Source organism: Lates calcarifer, linkage group LG5 (assembly GCF_001640805.2).
Source record: "Lates calcarifer isolate ASB-BC8 linkage group LG5, TLL_Latcal_v3, whole genome shotgun sequence".
NCBI classification, from domain to species: domain Eukaryota; kingdom Metazoa; phylum Chordata; class Actinopteri; family Centropomidae; genus Lates; species Lates calcarifer.
The window spans coordinates 916,887-933,684 of record NC_066837.1 but is presented as its reverse complement, the minus strand read 5'-3'; the positions used below and the strand labels follow the sequence as shown (position 1 = coordinate 933,684).

The 16,798-nt window shown below is 41.4% G+C and overlaps 1 protein-coding gene across 1 annotated transcript in view; it reads right to left on the bottom strand.

The window, feature by feature from the left end:
* Window positions 1-465: 465 nt before the first annotated feature.
* The window catches only part of LOC108888733 (nidogen-1), a 29,623-nt gene continuing 13,290 nt past the window's right edge, over window positions 466-16,798 (bottom strand). The window contains exons 9-20 of the mRNA XM_018684855.2: window positions 15,669-15,806; window positions 14,909-15,037; window positions 13,264-13,407; window positions 11,170-11,298; window positions 8,191-8,430; window positions 7,932-8,104; window positions 6,899-7,025; window positions 5,879-6,050; window positions 4,963-5,120; window positions 4,741-4,864; window positions 4,210-4,322; window positions 466-2,625 (exon numbers count right to left, since the gene is read on the bottom strand). Coding sequence (XP_018540371.1) covers window positions 2,507-2,625; window positions 4,210-4,322; window positions 4,741-4,864; window positions 4,963-5,120; window positions 5,879-6,050; window positions 6,899-7,025; window positions 7,932-8,104; window positions 8,191-8,430; window positions 11,170-11,298; window positions 13,264-13,407; window positions 14,909-15,037; window positions 15,669-15,806 — 1,766 coding nt within the window. The 3' untranslated portion in view covers window positions 466-2,506. The remainder of the gene's footprint in view (window positions 2,626-4,209; window positions 4,323-4,740; window positions 4,865-4,962; window positions 5,121-5,878; window positions 6,051-6,898; window positions 7,026-7,931; window positions 8,105-8,190; window positions 8,431-11,169; window positions 11,299-13,263; window positions 13,408-14,908; window positions 15,038-15,668; window positions 15,807-16,798) is intronic.

The window sequence follows — 16,798 nt, the reverse complement described above, 5'->3', positions numbered from 1 at the left end:
TCCCCTCCGACACCGATGAGGTGGTAGAGTCCAAACTCAAACTTGTTAACATGTAACGATTTGAGCAATCGTAACGACGTCAACAGTGATTTTGAGTTTTGTCCCCCGGGGCCACCGTATTGAAACAGTGTAGAGGAGGAAATAAAATGAAAACAGTGTAGTAAAGAAGGTAACGGGGGGAATAAAGGAAAAGAAAATAGATGGAAAGAAAGAATAACAAAAAAAAGCTAAAGAAATGATGGGGGAAAGTGGTACAGTTACCGTCTGTGTCCACTAGATGGTGCTGATGTCCTGCTGAATACGCCTTGAGCTCTGACTGAGCCTAAATTAACATACAGAATCATCATGTCTGCATTAGGAGCTTGTTGGTCGAGTTGGTCCTCTAACATCAACAGGGATTACAAAACAAGAGACCAGTTTTCTCATCAGTTTGACTTGGAGATCCCATGAAACACAGCAGACTGGTGTTTTTAAAAAAACGTTTTTATTGAGGCTGTACAGGCTGTTAATGTTCCCTCTTTGGCTGATGGTCAGTACAGACAGACAGTACTTCATGTCACAGACCAGACATGATGCACATGAAACCAGTCAGCAGGGCTGCACAACACTGACAAACCATGGTGTTTATTGAAACTAATGACTGCCTCTGCAGGACATGAGGACACGTTCTTTCTTCACTGTAAAGAATGTTTAAAAAAAATGTGAAGAATTTACATGAAAGGCTCAACATTTTGTCTGACACTTCTGAACCAGTAATTTTAAAAAAGTGTAAAAATCAACATCAGTGATGTGTCGCTGTTGTGCAGTCCTGCTGGGCCGATCTTCCCTGATGGGTTTTCCAACAACAACAACAAAAAAACCTGAGCTGAGTTTCCCAAAGCCAACTTCACACTAACCTGCTCTTCACTTCACCTACAACCCACCGAGCCCAATGATGAGCTCACGATTATATTTTCAATTAATTAATGGTTTAATCTGTAAACGCTTGTGATGTTTACATGAGACGTCTACAGTGAAGCTACAACCTAACAAACTTGGTATCAAGACACATCCTGCACACACCTTCACAACTGCCATCATCATCATCATCAGGTAGATCTCAGGCCAACATCAGCACCAATAAAAAAAATCAGAGAATATCGTCTGCTTATCAGGTAATTATTTACAAGTTCATATAAAAAATACACTGTAAGTTTTAGCACAAACAATAGAATAAATCTTGTAAGTAATACAAAGGTTTTTAGCCCTTACTAAACTCTTACACCAACCCAGGATCTGTCACTGGTTCATAGTGGTGCCATTAGTGGTTCAGCTGCAGAGTTCACATCCAAAATGCTGAGATTACATGTCAGTTTTGGGGAGGGGAAAAAAACTACTCTAATTTTATCATATCAGATTGCTAAAATATAGAATAATTTAAGATTGGTAAAGTTTTATTTACCGATGAAAAGCTTTATTCAGCTTCATTAAACAAGTTTTACTGTTAATTTAGCTCATCAAGAAGAAAATACCTGTGGTTTTATTTGTAATTACAGTTTTTTTAAAACAGGATTTCTCTGTCAAACAACCCTTCTGACAATAAAAGGTAGCATGCCACTATGTTGAAAATTAATAAAGGTTTGATGGTCAACATATAACCAATCAGATCTCTCAGCCACTCAGATCTGCACAGACCGCCTTGAGGTTTGAAGACGTGTCAACAAACAATAGGTCTAACTTCAAAATTTTCACAAGTTACTCAGACAAATCTGCAGCCGGCCACTCAGTGATCGTTCTTTATCACAGTGCATATTTAGAAGCAGATCTGATTCAGCCTTTGCTCAGATATGTACTCTGGCTGCCCAACTTCTCGTAAAACAACTTCTTGAAAAACAAAACCACTGACTTCAAGCAGTGTTTGTTAGGTGAAATTCAAGAATTCAAAACTGTCAATAAGACGCAATGGGTCAGAAATTCTGGGTGAGATTCTTCACTTTTAACTGTGCACAACAAATGTATGAATTTAAGTTGTATTTATCTGAAACCGCACTAGATAACTAGAATTATTTCTGATTGTTTCTCGCACTTATCTTTCAGACCAAATCTGTGAGAAATCAATAACATTTTACTTTAAAAAATACTATAAACACAACCTGAAGATCGTTATTCAGAAAAGTTTTTTTGGTTTCCTGCTGTCTTTTAAAAAATCCCTGTATTTGTGTCAGATTTAGTTATTTTTTTCTCATTTTGAAATAAAACTCTTCGACTAGGAGTCAAATTACAAACACATACTTCACAAAAAGATTATAACAGTAACAGGAAGTAAGATAATTATCTCACCTGAAGTGTGACATCATAAATACAGTGAGGTCTCAACAGCTTTCAAGGGCCAAAGACACATAAAACTCAAGTCTAAAATGATTGTAGAAATGTTCAAGTAAGAAAAGTAGAAAACACCAAAATTCATTTAAGTGTGTTTAGTTTTTTTCTCTCCCAGCAGCGGCAGTGTTCTCGTCGCTCTGTGGACTCACAGGTTCCTCTCCTCACATCGACCGTCGGCGGCGTCCGGGCAGCGGCAGGTGAACCCGCCGAGCCGCGGCAGACACAGGTGAGAGCAGCCGCCGTTGTTGGAGCAGTAGTTATAAGCTGGGAGGGAAGAGAAGGGAACAATGTTGGGAAGTCATTAATAACAAAACTGCTGCTTTAAATTCATCTGTGTGAAAGCTGCTCTAGCTCAGTCAGTAAAAGTTTTTGTTGTTTTCCACCAACTTCCACAAGAGAGCCGATGAAGCATAGACCTTTACATGGGAGGTTAAATAAAGGTTAAATTAAGAATTAGATATAAATAATAATAATGATGTTTAAAAAAAATGATGTCTTGAGGTGTTCTGTTTGGTTTGACCAACAGTCCCAAAGAGAAAAGTAGATGAATAACACAAACAAACCAGCAGCTCTGCTGGTATTCCAGCAGCTCCTGTGTCCTGCTTGGTAAAATTCTGGTAGAGATATATAGAGATGTTTCTGCTTAAACAAAAAGGATCTTCCTCTTTAATAAAAAGCTCTGTCTCTGTAGGAATCCTATCATCATGCTGTCAGACACTTAGAATAACAATCTGAACCTGTCATTGATAAAAACAAGAACTTTAGTGGATGGACTTTGACATAGAAAAACACTTTGTACAGTGCAGCAGCACTGCAGCAGTTGGTGGTGGCTGGGTACATTGTTCTTTCCAAGTCCAAAGATTTTTGTCTCTATCAATCATTATTAGTTATTATTAGTTATCCAATTATGTGGATCCAGGTTTAACAGCAGCTTCTAGACTTTACCAAACTCAAGAGGAGAGTTCAGTTTCAAATGTCCAGCCCAGAAGTGAAAACTCCCTACAACACTGTCATCTACATTAAACGTCTGTTGACTGGTCAGACCAGTGGTCACACTGTTGCCAAGTAAAACAGAACTGTTCAGTGTAGTTGCAGCTTTAGGAAGTGGAGGAACAGTTCATCATCGGCGGCCGAAACTCGTTCAGTTGTCGTACGGAGAAACCAGCAGGTGGACACAGAGAGTGAAGCAGTTTCTCATCACTGCCCTCTGTACGGGTTCAGGGCTCAGAGCCAGCTGTGAGTCTCCATATCCACAGCTGGCTTCCCTGAGGTCACTTCACCGCCGAGTTCCCACGCTTATATCCATCCACATACTATATGAGCCTGGAATCAATTAGTATACTGAGAAAACGCATCTGTCCTCCCACTGCACTAAGATGATCTGATCAGGACTCTGCAGTGCTGAGAGTCCTGGTGTTAACATGCACAGAACATGTACAGCCTTACTGTTAAAGGGCAAGTTCACCAAAAAGAAATTCCAATTTACAGTGTTCACTAAGTCAAATTTAAGACTTTTAGAGTGCTTTTTAAGGCTGTTTTAAATGCAAGTTAATATGTTTTTTTGGAGTTACGTCGATCGAAGGATGACGGACAACAAGCTAAGGTGTGGGCACGTTACATTAATACTGCTTCCTATCCTTTAATGCTAAGCTAGTCTACGCATATTTTGACTCTAGTCCTGCACTTTATTTCCAATCTCACTCCCAACTCAATTTTGAACTATTTCTTTAAACTATACAACACCCTACCAACATCTTCCCATGTGTTGTTGTTGTTATTGTTTATTTCCTTCCTTGCTTCCTTGATTCCTTTCCTTTATTGTTTCTTGTTCTCTGAAACCGGTCATACCTTGTGGACACTGTGAGGGTGTTGTGGTGATGCCGTACAGTCGAGAGCGTTTCTGTGGCAGAAACTCCTCCATCTCTTTTTCTGAGAGACGGTCCACAGCGACCACCGCCTCCCTGTAAAATAACCCCACAAAAAGTAAATCATGTAAACATTTAACAGGGACCACACAGTGAAGTTTGAGCAACGTCAAATTAACACCGCCGTTAAACACACTGAAGACTCTTATACGACAGTTCAAGTCAAACAACGGAGCTCAGAATAGCAGCGTTTACAGCTCAGTTATACTGTTTATTTAAACTCCACTCAGTCTTTGAGCCTGTTAATGGAAATGTGACTGCTGTCGTGCATGAATTTGATGAAAACCTGCAAATTATTAGGCTGCTCAGGTTCATGGGAGAAAAGAAGCACCAGCAAAGAATTTATGGAAGCTCAATTTCTTTCTGCATGTAAATCTTCCAGACTGATCTTAGGCTGAAACAGCTAAAAACCTGTTGCGTATGTTGATGAGTTTATGTGTTTGTTGGTCTGTACCTCCTCCAGTCGGTGTAGTAGAGGTTCTTTCCAAATGAGACGAGACTGAAGGGATACTGGATCCCATCAACAATCTGCCTCCTCAACTGCCGGTGAGGATCCATACACTCCACTTTACGAGTTCCTGCAGACCGATCGAGAAACCAGTAGGGAGTGAGTGGCTCTAAAAGAAAGTTTAAATCTGAGATCTGCGGGAGGTTTTTTCCACCAGGTGTTTCTCACCTGCATCGGCCCAACACAGCTGCTGGTTGTCGGGGTCAAAGGTCAGACCGTTGGGAAGGCCCAGGTCGTCTTTCACAAGGACGGTACGCTCTGTGCCGTCCATGTTGGACATCTCGATTTTAGGTCCGTCTCTGTTCCAGTCTGCCCAGAACAGCCGCCTGAAACCAACACGACCAAAACCAGTTACAACTAATCACTACTACCAGGACTCACTTCAGTTCTACTGTTGCTGTCATTGTTACCGCCACTATTTGGGTTCAATAGACATTTAACTAACAACGTAGAGAAATCGTGTTGCTTTGAAACATGTGAACTGATCAGTGCAGCATCCTCTTTAGCATCAGGTGAAGAAGAGCCTGATGCAGTTGTGACACTTTATAGTTTGTAATGTTAAAAAGCTGTGTGCAAGCTGCAGCAGTTCAGTGAAGTAGATGTGGCCCAGTTTGCAGACACAGTTATCACTTTCCAGGGAGATTTGCAGCACGGTGGTTCAGTGGTTAGCACTGTCGCCTCACAGCAAGAGGGTTTGTCCTGGGCTTTTCCCCCGGCTTCTTTCCTCGGTCCAAAGACATGTAGGTTAATTGGTGACTCTAAATTGCCCACAGGTGTACCCTGCCTCTTGTCTAATGTCAGCTGGGATTGGCTCCAGCCCCCTTGCGACCCTTAAAGGATAAGCAGTATAGCTAAGGAATGTTATAATGTAATGTTGCCCTGTTAGCTAATAATCAAGTTAACACTGATAACTGAAGCAGGTGCAGTGAACTTCATGTTTCCGTGAGAAAGGCTCTCTGTATGTACACTGATCTCCTATGCATGTATTCATTAAAATGTGGGAATGTATTGTATTTCTTTATCTGTGTGATAACCCCAAGGATCTGTAGATCACTTTCATCAAACTCATTTTTCTCTGACTCACCCGTATGCTGGGTTGGTGACTATGGGTCGAGGGTTGACCAGGTCGGTGTCAAACAGGACTCGGCGCTGGCTGCCGTCCAGCTTAGAGACCTCTATGGTGTCTCGCATAGAGTCAGTCCAAAAGAGGAGACGGGACACATGATCGATGGCGATGCCTTCAGGACTCTGCAGCTCTGAGGACGGAAGGTATAGTTCACACAATCAAATTAGTTTTGGTGAAACTCTGAAAGCAGCTTTATTATTTTACTGTAATCAACTGAAGGACCAGAGACTCCAACTGCTCCTAATTAATAACTTGGTAGTCCAATGTGCAGCATCTGTACAGTATATGTCAGATTCATATTTTCATGCACAGCAAAAGTTAATTCACCATCAGACAACCAATCTCCTGTGTTGTTCCTCTTTCTTAAAATGGTAACCGAGTTTTTGATCACTATCTGAGGTTGAGGTGGTTAAATATTAAACTAAAACCCCTCAACCTCTGAACATCAACCCAAAGTGTACAACTGTTTGCTTCAGGCTCCAGAGGACTCTGATCTTAAAGGATAACTCTGGTATTTTTGAACCTGGGTCTGATTTTCTGTGTTTTCGGGTATAAATGATTCATAGGGACAAAAATATTTGGACTCAGTGTAGTATTGATCAAGAACAGTGAACCCAGCCACCACCAACAGCTGCTGCAGTGTAATCAAAAGGTGCAACTGTCTACATCAAAGTCCATCCAGTGAAGTTCTTGTTTCTGTCACTGACAGACTCAGATTGTTCCTCACAACACGATGATAGGATTCCTACAGAGACAGAGCTTTTTATTAAAGAGGAAGATCCTTCTAGTTTGAACCAGAAACATCTCTATATATCAAATTTCAAATGGAAATTTCTCCCATTTACTAGACTGGTAATTAGGGTCTGCTAATTGCATCATGATCAGATAAATTGCACTGTTTCTGTTGTCAGCTCTGCAGGAAATAAACAAACTTTGCCTTGTTGGTTAACATTTCTTCATTTCTAACGTCTGCTGTACCTTTAGTGACTACTGGGATGATGTCTCCTCCGCTCAGACTGGCCTTGCTGATCGCCGGCCCGGTGATATCTGTCCAGTAAACCATCTTCTCCACACAGTCGTAGGCCACAGCGATCACCACCCGGTCCTGAGAGAGAGAGCACAGAAGGAGACAGATGGTTTCATTTATCTGGAGACATTTTCAAAGAGTCTTTTGTCTGGAGTGACAGAGTGTCGCGACCCATCTGACGGAGAGCTGTGTTCAGCTGCTGTGTGACTGATGATTTATGGACTTCATAAAACAGAAGAAAAGAGTTCTGATGCTGAAATCTGCTGACGAACAGTTAGAGGATTGTTTCAGTGGAAGCAGGAAACGCTGTAAAGTGGTTTAAATAAATTCATGACTAACAGTGACACTATGTTCTTCAACATCTTCACACATCAGGACCAAACGTAACCATCTATGGTTACACGAAAGGATAATTTTTGTCACCATGTTCAAAGATCTGAGCATTTACCCTCAGGCTGTCACTTGTTATTCAAAATTTGAATGTTCATGGGAATAAAAATGTAGTACTTGAACTATAACTATAATAAAGTATCTATCTAATCTAATCGAATCATAATAAGCTGCTCAAATTCAAAATTGACAACCTCTGTAGTCTCATTTAGACACTTGTTAGCAACCGCCTTTTTTAAGACACGGAAAAGCTTCAAACATCAGGAGTGGGGGATTTACTGACCCATTTTATGTCGGAGAATAAAACCTGAAAATGTCTTGAGCTTAAATATCAGGGTTCTTGTTTCTCTCAGCGCCTTCTGCAGCTAACAAATTCATATTATTCTTTCATGATATGCATCTTAATGTTTCCCAGGTTTGACTTTCTGTAAAAACTACTTATTGACACCTCCTGACCTCTGGTGTCAGATATCACTTTGCTGGATTATCTCTATACTTTGAGAGGTCGTTGACAGGTATCTTTGCATGTCACCTGTTTGTTTGTAATGTTTGGTGACTGAAATTTGATCTCATTTACTGCTGTTGAAGTCTTACAGGGATGTGCAGCAGAGGTTTGGCCTCCTCCTTCTTCATTTTATATCCGTCCAGAGGAACGTGTTCGATTTTCCCGCTCTGAGCAAACAGCAGGTGTGTTCCCGGAGTGACGGGGTGAACGTCAGGCCGCGGGGTCGGGCCCACAGGAGGAGGAGTCACCACCTGGTTTATACCTGTGTAGGAGGCGAGCTGAATGAGATTAACTACTCATGTGAGTTAGATTTTAGTTCCTGTTTGTCAGAGGACTGAGCTGACTCACAGAGAGGAGTGTTGCCTGATCCTGTGCGGGTGTTGGGTATCTCCTGGCCGTTGGCGTCCACACACCAGCACTGTCCGATGCTGGCGTGACACTGCGTGGGCTCGTAGGCTCCATGTTCATCACACTGCGGGACATACTGACCAACGGCCGGCCTAGGACGGAAGAAGGAGAAGAAGCCGGAGCCGGAGCCAGAGGCCTGGGCACTCTCTCTCTGACGCTCACACTGAGTCTTCTCCCGCTCTGAGGACACAAGATAACAGTCAGAGTGAGACAGCTGCAGAATCCAGATGTTGGTGTCAGGAAAATAAAGATCTCTGCTACAACATCCATGACGTCTTTTTACAATCAATAAAAAAAACTCAACTTGAATGTAACCTTGATCTTTGATATTTTTAAAATTAACCTGTTTTTCCAATTTAAGTCAAATCCTATTTCACGTTTAGCATTTTAGCAGGAGATAACACAAAAGTTATTAGCACTAATATGCTAATGCTAATGCTTAGCTTAACATGCTAATGCTTAGCTTAGCACGTTAGCTCTGACTTTAGAGTGCAGTAGAGGATTAAAGGAACAAAATCATTTGTTTCAGAAATATCCAGTCATGAACGTTTTTTCCAATAAAGTTTTTTGGTTCCCATTTGAGTTTGTGTCATGCTTTAAACACGGAGCAAAGTCTTTTCCCTTTTTTCCACATTTTCCCTATTTTATTTCTTGTTTCTTCTCTTTCCACAAACTGAGCTGGAACTATTGGTCCATTAATCAACTGTCTGTATCAACAACTATTTCTGACAACTGATTAATGCTAAACAGTATGGAACAGAATGCTGGTTCCAGTTTCTCAAACTTGAGGGTTTGATGCACCTCCCTGTTTATTACAGTAAACATGAAAATCTCTGGGTTTTGGGCTGTTGGTCAAACAAATCATCACATGATTTCATAACAAGATCATCACAAGACACCTTGAGATTTAGAAACTGACGGAACAAACGGTTAATCATGAAAATAATCTCAACATTCATCAATACTAAAATAATCACTGGTTGCTGCCCTCCATTGCCAGAAATATAAAAAATCTGAAAACTAAATTACGCATGCTTGACTTTGATCAGCTGTAATTCTTTATCATCCTCTACTCAAAACACCTCAGAAACAATTCTGTACCTCAGCTCGTGACAGGTCTAATTTTATCTAACTTTATGTTAAATGTTCTCAGTCATGAACAGACAGATTTTCGTACGTGGCAGCTGCAGATAAACATGTGTGTGAGCTGTGGAGAGAACCACAGATTAAAGACGAGCAGGAGTCTCTTCATCTCTGCGGTTGCAACCAGGGGCCACGGTGACATCTGGAAGAGCCTCCGCTCTCTTCACACTCTTTATCCTCAAGGGTATCTATCTGCGACACCAACCGCAAACCAGCCATAACAACCCCGTCTGACAGACAGCCGAGTGTCCTCACAGCACAGTGTCTGCTGCCGACAATCAGCCAAAGAAAAACCACAAAAAAGCAAGACGACCCCTGAGAGAGGGGCGAAGATCAAAGACGGGGGTGTCGAGACAAAAGGAAACAGAGCTGCTTACAGTACAAGACACTGTGACAAGTTTTGACACGGGACACTAAATGATGCCTTTCAGAGGCCAGGCAGGTCATAAAAAAGGATGAAAATATGACAAAACTTTGGTGTGGAGGAGTGAAGCTGTAATTAGCTCTCAGCTCTCAGCTCCTGACACCTGGAATCAGTGAAGGAGTCTGCAGCTCTGGGTTGACGCCAAACCACCACCAGACAACAACAACAACCCAGGCAGAGAAAAAACTCAGAGGTGAAGAAATCTGTAGAAAAGTTAAAGTAGAAAAATAAACTCAAATATCCAAGTCAAATTACTCTGAGCAAGAGTAGACTTTAATTTTGCTTCTGGACAATTTGCATGTTTTCACAAAAAAAGAAGATTAAGACAAAAAAAGAAATAATGCAAGGAGGGACAGAAGCACAGGAGGACGAAAACCTGTAAACCTACAAAATAATGTGATGAGTTCATATATATCTATATATGAACAGCATTAGCTAAATTAAAGCTAATTCCACTTTTTCTTTTCTAGGTGCGCACATTACACACTCAAATATAATGGACAGTTAAGTGTGGTGCGCTGTAAATTAAATATGGAGTGTTGGCTAACTCTAGTTAGCTGTGCATGTTACGGTTAGTGGCTCACAGAGAGAAATCACACAGTTTAGTCCATTGTTCATTCTTCTCTCCTATTTTTGGGTTTGGTTATGAAAAACACCAGCTCCAAAAGAAAGACACCATCCTTCAAAACCTGCACAGTTTCCTGACCAGCACAGACAATATTTATCCTGCACCTCTAGACCTTATTTGTCTATAGAAAACACTACTGTACTTTATAAATTGTTAAAGTTTTAGCCAACTGTTCATTGTTAACTACTGTCAATTAGGGAACTTGCTTAAAATGTGCATTATTAAAACACAAAGAAAGAAAGTTTGGTGTGGTTGAAGAAAACTTTTCTTTAGTTATTCTGTCACTGTCAACTCTCATGATTTTGGGTGATGGTTTCTAACTCTGAACATATCCCTCGAACATGACCCTCATCTGTGCGTCATCAAGTGTTTGTTGAGTCTAACATAAAATCTGTTTACACTCTGATCACTTCACCAACGTCCTTCACCACTCTGCTCCATCACATCGTCTCTGTGCACAACCTTCAGCTGCACTAATTCACAAAGACAAATATTTACACTTTGCAGAGTTTATGCAGCTTCCATTTGTCTCTGAAATGTCTGTAACTCTGCCACCCACATGACTGAAACTCCACCAACAAAAGGTTCGTCCCAAAAACAAACTGTAAAATCGCTTTAAAAAGGAGCACAGTGCTGCTTTTACATGTTTAACCCATCCCCTAACAATCTACATTTATCCCGATCATCTGGCCAGGTATAGAGGTGTCTGATGTTGGTTACTCACCTGAGGATGAAGGGCTGCACTGGAATCCGTCGCCATTGAAACCAGGGCGGCACTGGCAGGTGTAGGAGCCCTGAGTGTTGGAGCAGAAGGCGTCACGGTGGCATCGATCCTGCTGACACTCGTCTATGTCTGAACAGACACAAAGAAACAAAGTTGATGACAAATACAAAACCAGAGATGGACCAGCACAAAAAAATCACCTCCACATCAACAACCATCTCTGGTGGGGTTTTAAGATGCAGGTTTTAAGAGATAGATCTCAACCACTTAGTTAAATTACACTGATGTGTATCTTTTGTGATTTTGAAATTGTGACAAAAAAGGTTTAGCTTCTTCAGGATCTTTCAACCATATCTCATGGTCTCAACAATATCAGTCAATGGAATTCACTCAGTTATTGTGGATTTGTTTGTGTCAAACCATTTCCCACATCATTTTACCTTTAAAAGGAACTTAAATACTTAGGATTTCTAGACTTTACAGTCAGCAGCTCTGTGAGCTCTGTGCTTATTAACGGTGGTGCTTTGAGCTAAATGTTAACATCAGTATGCTAACATAACCACAATGACAATACTAACTTGTTGATGTTCAGTAGGTGTAATGTTCACCAGCTTAGCTTAGCATGTTAGCATGCTAACATTTGCTAATTAGCACTAAAAAGAAAGTCCAGCTGGGGCTGATGGGAGTGTTGTTAGTTTTGCAGGTTTTTGGTCATCAATCAAAGTGTTGGACAAATCAAAATGTGACCTGATGATGGAACTAGAGGAAACGTCAGAGGATCATCAAAGTTAAAATTCATCCTGAGGGGAGCATGAACATCTGAACCACATTTTATAACAATCCATCCAATGGTAGCTGAAACATTTCAGTCTGGACCAAAGGTGGAGGAACAGAAAGACTGACATTACTCCTCATTATTTTGGATAATTAAAAATAATCATACAAATCAGCATCTTGTTGAGCTTCACCAACAAAAGGTTCATCACAAACTTTGAGTCAGGAACCGCAGTTTAAGAAACACTGCATTAGTCAATGTCGCTGGTTCCCAACCTGGGAGCCATACCTTCTGAGCTTTGTACAGAGAGTTTCATCCTCCCGTCCTGCTGTTTTCTGTCCAAACACTGAACTGAACTATTATTCAGTTTACAGACTCTCCAGAGCTGGAGCAGAAAAAAAGGAGACGAGGAGGAGGGAGATGTATTGTATATACAAGAGATGATCTGCACAGCTGTAAGGCAGGGTTCTGCATTTCCTGTCCAGGTGGAAGCATTTCCTGTCCCCTGAGGCCCGCAGAGAGGACTTATATTTCACTGAAGAAACTGACTGAACTGATTCCCCAGTTTCTCTCAGAGAAAAACTCCCAGACTCTGTTCACATGTAAAACTGCTGTGAATGTTTTTTAAGTTTATTACACTTATTAGACTGATTCTGTAGCTCCCTGTCCATACTTGTCATTAACATGCTGCTCAGGTGATCTGAGCACAGGTGAGACGTGTTGAGAGCACATTGAGATCTGATCGCTTACACCATATTCGAAGGTGGTCTGGTCTTTTAGCAGTATGTACGTTAATGTGTCCCCGGCCTCATCAAAGGACCGCCAGTGATTGATTATTGAATGTGGAGATTAATTCTCATGACAGGTGTGAAGTGACAGATGCCCCGAGACACAAGGTATCAACAAGGCTTCAGTCTTGGAAGAGAATTTCCCTCATCCATGTCTCCCCCTGACATTTCTTCCATGTTTTCCCATTGAAGTTTCTTTCCTTATCTGCTCGAAGGATTGCGGATGTCATATTTAGTACAGACTGCACAGGTGATTCTGTGCATTGATATCTGCAAGCTCCACAGTTTTTTATGTTGGTACAGTTTACTGAGTGCACATGTTTTCTCACTCTGATTCACATTCATACAAGTTGCAGACAAAAAGTTTGAAGGCATTCTTCAAGGAAAACAGTTCAAACATTTCTTTTGTTCAAACACAGACAGTTCACACCTTCAAAACAGATTGCGTGAATGATTCTGATACAAGTCATAACATTGGGGATCAGCCCAAGGTCTGCAGACGCCAGCAGCTGATAAGCTCTTTGAACTCACCCCGACACACCCGGCCGTCACCCTCGTAGCCCGGCAGGCAGGAGCAGACGTAGGCTGAGCCTCCGGTGTAGCTGCATAGAGCTCTCTCAGGAGCGTCGCAGTCGTGACTTCCTCTCTGACAGTGATCCACCGGACGGTTCTCCTCTGCAGGACCAGGCAGAAAACATGTTACAGAGACACACAGAGGTCACAGGGAACCATAATCATTTTATTACTGTAGGGGTTGTAAGGGTTAGCTTGTTAATCTGTTGTAACAGAAAGAATAACTACTACAGTGAAAACTGGAGCAGATAAAGATAAAGAAGAACCAAGGGATTATGTTTAAATCTAAACCCAAGAGATTCTTCACATTTCCAATGACAGTGTCTGTAGATATGTGAGAGTTGCATTTAGTGCTTGTCAAGATCATATGACCATCTAATCTAATCCGTTGGACAGTTTTCTAACTTTCCAAATCCCTGAGAATCCACCAATCACACGCACTTTACACAGTGATTGGTCATTGGTATGGATGTTCACAACAGGTAGAAGTGACTATAGACATGGACCGTTTGAAGCATACTGAGGCTACATCTGCAATAACAGGTTTTAGTTTTAAAACTTGTCACTGTTGCTACAGTTACACCTGGAATCCACATTAGTCCAGAGACTTTTGGAACGAACTCTGCAGTATACGTGGACGCAATACGATGACGCAGACAACCACGTTCACTTCCCGATCAGTTCTAATCAGTCACGACGTATCCTTCTCTGATTCGTCATGCTCCAAACACGTGACCCATTTCAGCCATGACTGCCAGTGGTAAAAGCAACATGGATAACAAATTACAAAAGTTCCTGACCTTGGTGTCTTTGCTAGCAGCTAACAGTTGAATTTCATTTGTTGTATTTTCTGCAACTAAGCAACCAACTGCAGAGCAGTTGGAACAATCTACATCCAGTGCATGTGGGTGATCATGATCATCATGTCCACGTATTAATGTGGACATAGGCTGAGTTTTTACACTAAAGAAACATCTTTGTGCCACAGCATTCAGTTATATCTTTAGGAAATTTTAGTTTTAAGGAATAAAGAAGCTGCCAGCAACTGAAATAATGTGCAGATGCAGTGTGCAGTCAATTGCAGCTCCACTCAGAGCAGAAACATTTTTCCCATAATGCTTTGATTGTCATAAAGCAGGGCAGCTGAAAATATGCAATGAGGATTTTCTTCAAACATAAAATTTCAGTGAAGAAATCAGCTCAGTTAAATTTTTGTATTAATGTGTATGAATGTGTTGCCTTGTGTTTTTGTCTTCTGCACCTCTGAGCCACTGTACATTTCCCCCAGCCAGCATCAATAAGACTAATCAGCTGGACAAAGACTGGTTCTGGTCCAGGTCTGTATTTTCATATTAGTCATGTTTCCTCACTCAGGACTGTGTTCAACAAAGGCCGACATCAGTCTGAAACATTTTGTCTCCACTGGAACGAGTCCCACTTACAGTCGGACAAAACCTTTATTGTTTATGTCTCTTGGCGGCTTTCAGAACATCTGTATGTGCAACAAGAGACTCTTCAAACGCACTCAGTCGCACACAGGAACTACACACCCCACCCACACACACAGCTGTCAATACACACACACACAGACATTTAAACGTACCAATGCAGGTCCTTCCATCGCTGGCGAACACGAAGCCGTTCAGACACTCACAGCGGAAAGTGCCAGGCAGATTAGTGCAGACGGCGTTGGATCCACAGACCCGAGGATTCTCCCTGCATTCGTCAATATCTGCCAATAACACACCAACATCAAGATTAATGATTAATAGAGGTGATATTACTGTAACAGCTGGCAACAAGTAATCGTGAAGATATCATGTAAACGTAGAAACTTGGACCAACTCTGTTCAGAATTTGTCTAATCTTTTAATTAACCAGTAGAAAATCAGACTAAAAACAAACTCAAGTTCTACTTACTCAACTTCTTAAAGATGTAGTAGTGGCAGTACCAGTGTTAATAGTCGGAATAAACTAGTGCTTTACAAATTTTGTCAAATTGCTATTCATCAGTTTAAGAAAAACTGCAGCAGTAACTCTCATTGCCTCTAGGTGGTGTAGATTGGATTTCAACTGACACAGAACTACTACGCAACCACTACTCTCCCTGTTTTTTTTCTGTTTATGTGCGTTTATATTTTTTTGCTTTATAGCTTTTATTCCCCTCAAAGCAGTTTATGAATCTATAAACTTAAATTTTTTCGACTTTTTCAACAAGCAACATTGTCACAAAATTTCTTAACACAATGACTAATAAAGTTATTTAAAAACAGACATGATTCAAGTACATATGTATATTTTTTTCTATATGAATTCCACCATATCTTTTATGTGTAAAACACTGGGGTGTGCCATTGTGTTACCGTGGCAGTAGCGTCCATCTCCAGTGAAACCAGCAGCACATTCACAGGTGAACTGGAGGCCTTCACCTGGTCTGCACATGGCGTTGATGTCACAGCCGTGTCGGCCAGTAAAACATGGATTCTGCTCTGGAAGAATGCCTGTCAGAAAAATAAAAACAACACCGTCAGATCCCTTAATATTAACACTAGAATTACCACCTTCTGGTTGTATGCCTCCATGATTCAGAAAGAGAGAAATGACTCGACAGAAAGAAATCATGTAGTTTAGTTAGTAGTCTTCTTGTTCCCATCATGCAGCTGAGTGGTGGAGCTCCATGTTTGAAGTCTCCTCCTCACAGGAAACACGACCCAGATGTTCCACTTTTTGCCAGCAGACCCCGGCTGAGTCGTGTTTGCTTGTGTAACTCTGAAACCCTTCGAGCATCCCATCAACAGCCCCCACCTGCACTTTTAGCTTTAACCTTCCTTTTTATTAAAAAGAAAAAACAAAAAAAAGATCATCCTGATGCCCTTCCCTTCCCCCCATCTCCTCCCTGCTGTGGGCTGGAGGTTGGTATCTCAACGACCTCCTTTGCTGACCTTTACCCCCTGCCAACGCTTTCACAGCCTCTGCAGCTTACAGCTGAGGAAATACAGCCACTACCAACAGATTACTGTTTATCTTTCTTTGATGTTCCACTGCAAACACCACCGAGGCACTAAAGGAGGCTTGTTTCAGAGCATTCCTCTGAGTAACAACAAATGGCTTCACTCTGAATGTCCCTGACAGACGACCAGGAGACATGGACATCTCCTTTGGAACAACCTGACAACCTGCAGCTGGAGTCGGTCCTGGTTAACATCTTGCACTGTCTGTGACCGTACAACTTCCACTTCTGTCAGAAAGTTTGAGGACAGATTAGAAATGTACAGAAGCCTTTTTCTGCCAGGAGAAAAAGAATGAGCAGTAAGTTGTTGATTAATCTGGTTCTCAGAGTCCAGATGTCTTGGTCTGTGTGACCAAGGCCCCAAAACTCAAAGACATTCCCGTTACTGTTAAAATCTTCATGTCTCAGAGGCTGAAAACAACATTTCTTGGCATTTGTGCTAAATAAGATTGCAGGCTGCTTGCATCAGAACTTTACAGATTT